We start from the raw sequence: 7,282 nt of genomic DNA, 5'->3' as shown, positions 1-7,282 counted from the left end.
CACTTCCTCCTCGTGGATCATACTTTAACAATAACGCCAACAATGCTGCTCCAGGCCAAGCAATCAACTATAACAACAATAATGCCAACAACCTCATTCGTGGCTCCATATTTAATCACAACGGCAATTTTAGAGGTGGATCCGGGTCCAATTATAATAATAACAATGATAACGGAGGATTTGTTGGGGCAGTTTTTAATCATAATGATAATGGCGTGAGAATCATACGTTTCAGTAGTTTAGCAAATAAAGATGCTGGTGTTGGTGGCCATAACAATCTTAATAATAATAACAACAATGAGGGAGTGGTTGGTTCTATTAATAATTATAATGGGAACGGGTATTTTCATGAAATTCAAAATTCTAACTTTAATAATAATAATCAGAATGCAGGCGGAACTGGATCTGTTTTCAATTATAACAGCAATGCGTAACATTTTTGATTTGTGTGAAAATCATTTTCATTTACTAATTAATAAATACATACCATACTTTTTTGCAGAAAATGAAAATAGAGTCGTTAACAATATACAAAAGCTATCTGCTATGATTCAATAATTTAGTATTATTTACTACCTCACACATTAGCATACAATTAATGCAATAAATTGATGCGAAGTCTTTATTTGAATCACATGAAAAAGCTGTAGGAATTTTAAATTCTTTACTTTTAGCTACACGTCAAACAATATACGGAGAATGGTACTCGGTCCTGGCGAAGTCAGGACCCACTTTGACCATTCTTTGTTACCTTCTTTATTGGAGTTTTTCAATTGGATGAGAGCATTTTGTGCTTTGCGAAGCTAAACAAAGGGCAATGTTCTGTTAATCAATGTCAAATTAGAAGATGATTTGGAAGATTATCATTGTGGGAATTTTACTTGTGAATTTGTCATCGTCATTTCCGCACGTTCCAAAAACTTGGCTTTGACTTCGTTCGGATCCAATCCTTGGTTTTCGAATTGTTGTGGAATTGAATTTGGTCGTGACGCAACTGGTGTTGAATTTCTTTGTTGCAAGTTTAATCCATTTTGATACTCGGATACTGGAGGAGGGGGTCGTGATAAGTGAACCTACAAAAAGTACAACATTTCAAAAAAGTTAAACATACGAACATCATTATGCTAATATTATGTACATCTGCCTGTACGATATGTCACCGCTTACTTGACAAGTCTCTAGTTCCTGATTCGTCATCGTCTCAATCTCAACTACGTTATCTTCTCCAGTTTCCTGTGAAGTTACCTCTTCGATGTCTGTTTCATCAGCACGGTCATTATCCTGCACAGATTTGTGTGTCCTTTGGCGTTTAACTCCATATTCTTGACAGCTCAAATCGTTACGGACTCCTCCAGCCACACTATAAAATGGGACCTTCGCATCAAAACTCATTATCTGCACAGAATACTTTTTTCCTTCGCGAAGTTTCTTAAATTCTGACAATAAAATTGAAATCTGCAAAAGAAATATATTTCTAAATAAATAAAACTCGTATTCAATATATATTGGTTCATTCTTACAGGTTCTGTCAATGTGTGTGGTGGTTCGCCACAAGGACCTCGTACCCTGCGAACGTAATACTTGTTTGCATCAATTCGAAACTGCGGATATAAGTACATAATATTTTTTACTTAAATTTGTCAGTATTAAGTCCATAGTTTTCCATTTATGCTTTATAAACAATTTTAAACTAATTTGCTAATATGTCCATTACTTGACCGACTCACCCCATTAAAACTTTTCTCAATAGCCTCCATCCAAGTGAGATCAATGTGCACGGTCATAAATTGGTCGTGTAGAACTTCCAACTCATAGATTGACCTGGACCAATCGATCATCTTCTTTACGTAAATAGGTGGTCCAGTTCTAAGATAAATCTTGACCAACATTCTAACTTCCTTCCTTTGCAATTATTTTCATGAAATGTGAGATGAAAATGAATAACCCGATCGAAATATTCTAAATAGTTTTCCTTCTTCAATTAAATTTTGCACACTTTCCTTTAGAGAATTGTTTTGTTCTGTTCTATTTATACAAAGCTTATGTAAGTACTTAAGAAGACAAATTAAAAGAATACGAGCAGCCGGGGTTGTTAAATAATAGGTTGTTAATAATATTTCCTTCTTACACTCCGAGACGGGTACGTCGTGTACATCAGGACATGCATGAATCAATATTTAAGTAATAAGTATACAGGATCTTTATATTTATGTAATGTAATTCAGTCTAGGTCTTGCCGTGCTGCTTATAAAGTGATAACTACCAAGTATGTAGTGTTATGTACTCGTAGTACAGAATATGTGCTATATTTCAATAGATCTCTATGTCTCATTGGGAGTCCCGATACGAAGCTTATTTAACCTGTACTATGTATCTAAATGAATGGAATTGGTGACAAAATAAATCATTAGCAGAGAAAATCAGTCTTTTCTGATCAACTATAAACTATAGTGCTTGTAAGAATGCTATTATTTATTCCGAGTTATATTACATATTCTAATGCTTGTTCTACGAAACAGAAACAATGGATTATTATCATTTAACTGCCACAAACAACTGTTTGTTTAAACATGCACGATTATACAGTACAGATATTCATGATTAGTTATAATTTTTCTTAGGTCATGTACGTCAATTGCAACGCGTCAAAAAATCGCACAAGTACATGAATATTTGCCATGCATTTGCCTCCGTGTTTCCATGCCTCATGACCTATGAGTTTAAAAGACTTCCACTGCTCGTTAGAAAAAAAACTGTGAGCTTAAAAGTGTCACTTTCCTTACATATTAGTTTCCCATGTACATATTTTAATCTTCAAATTAAAAATTGAGACTTTCTTTGCTTATATTGCAAGACTTATTATTAATACTTTATTAGGACTCGACTCGTAACACTTTCCAAAAGCAATTCAGTTCAGAAGTATTAATTGGCAATTATGCTGAAGGACTAGAGTCGATTAACTTGTCATGATTTAATTTTAAAGGTCATACGATCAAGAATACAATACATAAAATCTAAAAAATTACGCCCAACCACTTTTTGCAGGTCAAAATTCGAATTTTTTGACTACCTATATACCTTCAAAACAAATACGAGTACCCAAGAGGAAAATCAAGGCATGTAGGTAATTAAAAAACAGCACCAACCAACACCTGAAAATCTAACAGATGGAAAAGTAAATAGATTATCTGAATTGTCCAGAAAAAAATGTCGTAAATTTTCGTGGTGGTTCGTAAAAGTTTTTAACTTTTTATTGCACTTCATCCACTTCTTGACTTGGATAACAAGCCTATAACAATGGCGATATACTTAACAAATCAAAAATCATGAGTATGGTATGTTACCTTTTTTTCTAAAACTCGCAATAGGTAGCAAAAACTTTCATGATTTCTTCGCCTCACCACATCTTACAATTTAGATTAAGCATGAAACATATTTTCAAAGATTTTCTGCGGAACACCCATCATCGTATTCATCGTGTACATCATGATGGCATCGTAATAAGTAACCTTATTGCTTCTCGTAATAGCGAACAATCGAAACCCAAAGATTCCCACATAAAGTGCCTGTGGTCTCAAGGAACGGACTACTCTTCTCAGAAAGTTCCTTGTCCCTCGTGCCTCGCATACCCTGATTTTCGCCAACCATACCCTGATAAATTTTTTTGACATGTCGTTCACTCCTTGTGCAATTGGAATCATGAGTGCAATCACGATTATTACGATAACTGCCGCCGAAGGAAAGAACATATAGAACAGGAAAGGGAGCACATTGTACGTGCGGAGTGTGGCCGAGATGAAAATTATGCTGGAGAGGAGACCAACTGCGTCACGCAAAAATAAAACAGTTACTTTTTTACAAATTATTGACGAAACGGTGAACTTACCTGCAAATTGTACAGCCGTACAGCACTCTTGAAAAGGTGCAAGCATGGCGCAAATAATTCCATGAGTTTGGTAAAACTTGACGCTGTCCTGCATTTCCCGAAGCAGTCGGACATTCGATGTGTTAGCTTCCGCTTGCTTGACAAGTTTGCGCAGAAATACATTTCCATTCTGCAATGCGCTTGCGAATAAAATGTACAAAAGTGGGAGCAAACGGCAACTCTCAATTATGGAGACTGATATGAGAGGAAATCTGACGAATATAGTTGCCAAGGTCACAAAGAAGGCTTGATATTTTGTGGGAAAGTAATTTTTAAATTCTCTAATGTAATAGTAGTAGATATCAAGGTTCAGAAATATTGAGGATGGTATCAGAATTATGGGATATGTTGCCAATATTTTGACCCAGTAAGTTGTCGCGATTCCAGGAAAGTCTATGGGCTTGGGTTTTGCCTTGTTATGGCCATGACAGTCTTTGCGGAAATTAGTAAAATATACATATAGATATTTATTTAGTTAAACTATGTTACAAATGCTCGGTTACAATGCTCCTCCTTACCATTGATCACAATTCTCGACTCTAAATTGTCCAAATGGTTCCAGCCCTCAACGAAATCCTCTCCATAAAGGATCAAGGCCAACGTGACCCCGATTGCGCAGGTGCCGAAGATTACGCTGATGATCATGGCAAATGTGTTTAACCACGGGAGGTGTAAAGTTCCAAAGACGAAGATGCGTAACATGCAGAGCAGCGTGTTTCCAAGTCCAATTAATCCCACCACGATGAATACATTGAAAATCCAAAGCCAAACTTCTCTCGACGAGAGGGGAATGCATCGAAACTTTTTTTTATAAGAATCCCAGTGAACGCAGATTGTTTTGAAGACTTGGAAATATTTTGCATAAAGGCTAAGCGCTTGGTTCATTCTCTTGGTAGGCATTTTGGTTATGATCGGTTCGATTTGAAAATCCTACTATGATATACATTGCACAATAAAAAGGACTTATGAAAAATTTGTAGACCTTATTTATAAATTAGGTCAATTATAAACATTTATTAGTCGGGGGATTGGTTTTCTAGAGGATTTTGATTTCATAACGAAATTGCGTGCATTCTGATTAAAAAACGGGAAAACCAGGCTGATTGCTTCTGAGAAGCATTCCGTGAACTAATTTTGACCGATCGCATTATTGCATTACGACTTTATTAAAACAAAAGATGTAATTACGCGTATTAATATTGTGTAAAACCTTTATCTTAGTAATTTTCACAATAGATTAATAATTATGCATAATGCATATCCTCCATATTGTGTACACAATAAAAATAGAATCCTATTCTAAAAACAAAATTTAACGCCAAATCCTCGATGCACATAACGAAACCCTTAATTATGTACAATTCTACATCAGTGGTTCTGGTTTGATGCACAATTTTACAGAGAACATTGCATAGCGATGACTGCATAATAGATAGATATATTATATATTCATACAAACATATGATGTTTCTTACGAGGGGTTCTTACGTTGTTATTAGTGAGGGATTTTGGTAACCTTAAGTTCGAGTCTATGGTCCCATTTGAGGCCACCACACCCACTCAAAGGGGTAAACAATAGACTAAAACTATTTGGGGGTAGTATCTTATATGACACTACAACATTTCTGAATATCAATGAAATTCCTGACATACCGTATAAACACTGAACATATATGTCTATAATCTTTAAAAATCTATGAAAAATTATGTGCTATGGTTAATATGTTACCACTTTGATCTGTGTACATGGGTGTTCATAATGACAATTAGTGTTTCATAATGCTTACATATATGAACAATGATTGTATTATTTAAGTGAATTCAGTAAATTGAAACACAATTTATGGAATAAATTAAGGAAGTCATCACTGTTTTGGATTAAATTGCCATTGAAATTCACACTTTAATGTTAGTCGAAAGTGTTTAAGTAATTGATAAATTCTCTGCAACCTGAATAAGTAGGTGCACAATTCGACAAATTTAATTATTCCAAATATGCCTTAATTTTCATTTTAATCGATCCCATAATTTTTGGCGTTGCTCTTGTGGTCAGAATAACAATTTGATAATCGTCTTTACTACGATGATTCGCTGTCACCGTACAATTATTTCGGTATATTGTTTCGCAGTAAATTGCAAAACACTGTACATACCTCTCATATTTGTACGAGCATTAGTCATTAATTGCGACTGGTTAATTGCTTAATTGCACCTTTTAAATAAACATTTGCTGGAAACGAAGGCTATGTTATCCTGGAGTATAAATGACCAAGTCAAGTGACTTGACTCAAGTCACGCAGTTCGAACCAGTCTTTTGTCGATCTATTCTTAAATATTTGCCCTATTTTTATCCCAACATTAGTAAACAAACCGATCAGTACAAAGTAAATTTCATGAAAATCGTATTGCAATCAAACTTGAGGATGCAACTCTGCATTGACAATTATTACTTGTAAATTGCAACTTTGCCAGAACACACGGATTTTTTTCAGAAACTTCTCATTCATCCCACAAACAAAATGATAACATCCCAATTTCTTCAAAACTACAGGAAAGCTCATAAATTCCTTGAATTCCTTCGAGCCACACCTTTTATAATAAATGGAAAGACGAACGAGAAAGAGCTTTCCAAATCCTTTCTCGGTTTCAACCTCATTCTTCTCACTTATTTTTTCTATGAGGTCTTTGTCGCGGTTTCACTTTACATGCAAGTCAAATACTTCAGTGACATGAAGCAAGACAGCTTTGACATCATTGTTACCGTCGTGTGGGTCATGGGGTACGTATGGGCAGGCGTTATCATGTTGAATCTGAGCCTTAACAGGGAAGAAATGATGGGAATTTATAATCAACTTCAAGTCCTTGACAGGAAATGGAAAGGTAATTACTTCATTTCTAAAATTGCTGGAGATATAAATCTGCGTGCATTCTTTCAGATGCTGCTTTAGCACGGAACAGAAATCATAAGGATTCTAAACTCCTCGAAGTCCTCCTTTTTCTTATCATAAATGGCTACTTTTTTTGCATTTTTGTCTGGATCATCCTTTGTCTCTTCCTCCCCAACAATCGAATGCTCATTTATTCAGCTATTTCTTCGAAATACAAGAATTTCTTCACCTATTTGGCTTTCCTTTGTTTCGAAATTTTCATAAAGTGTGAAGTGATTTGCCACTTATTTTACGATCTGCTCCTCCTCCAATACTTGATCATTGTTCCGTCTTACTGGATGCGGCAAAATATGTGAGTTACATTAAGTAATGAACTAAAGAAAACTAATTCTTATGTGCTTTAAACGCATGTTTATCCCATATTATTTAGGAATCAAGAAAAATCTGTCACAAAACAAGTCTCTGAATA

At 35.1% G+C, this 7,282-nt stretch overlaps 1 protein-coding gene across 2 annotated transcripts; it reads right to left on the bottom strand.

The window, feature by feature from the left end:
* Positions 1-343: 343 nt before the first annotated feature.
* LOC110863270 lies at positions 344-2,226 on the bottom strand. 2 transcript variants are annotated; one of them, XM_022112531.2, is made up of 5 exons: positions 1,728-2,226; positions 1,521-1,601; positions 1,168-1,455; positions 882-1,073; positions 344-822 (listed from the first exon to the last, which is right to left on the bottom strand). In XM_022112531.2, exons 1-5 carry the CDS (start codon positions 1,887-1,889, stop codon positions 757-759), a joined length of 789 nt encoding a protein of 262 aa, XP_021968223.1. In that variant the 5' UTR covers positions 1,890-2,226; the 3' UTR covers positions 344-756. The 2 variants fall into 2 exon arrangements, with proteins under 2 accessions (XP_021968223.1, XP_021968222.1); XM_022112530.2 differs by having other exon boundaries at positions 344-803; positions 1,728-2,200.
* Between the last annotated feature and the right edge of the window lie 5,056 nt (positions 2,227-7,282).

Source organism: Folsomia candida, unplaced genomic scaffold (assembly GCF_002217175.1).
Source record: "Folsomia candida strain VU population unplaced genomic scaffold, ASM221717v1 Fcan01_Sc001, whole genome shotgun sequence".
NCBI lineage: Eukaryota > Metazoa > Arthropoda > Collembola > Entomobryomorpha > Isotomidae > Folsomia > Folsomia candida.
This window is presented reverse-complemented; position numbering and strand designations above follow the sequence as displayed.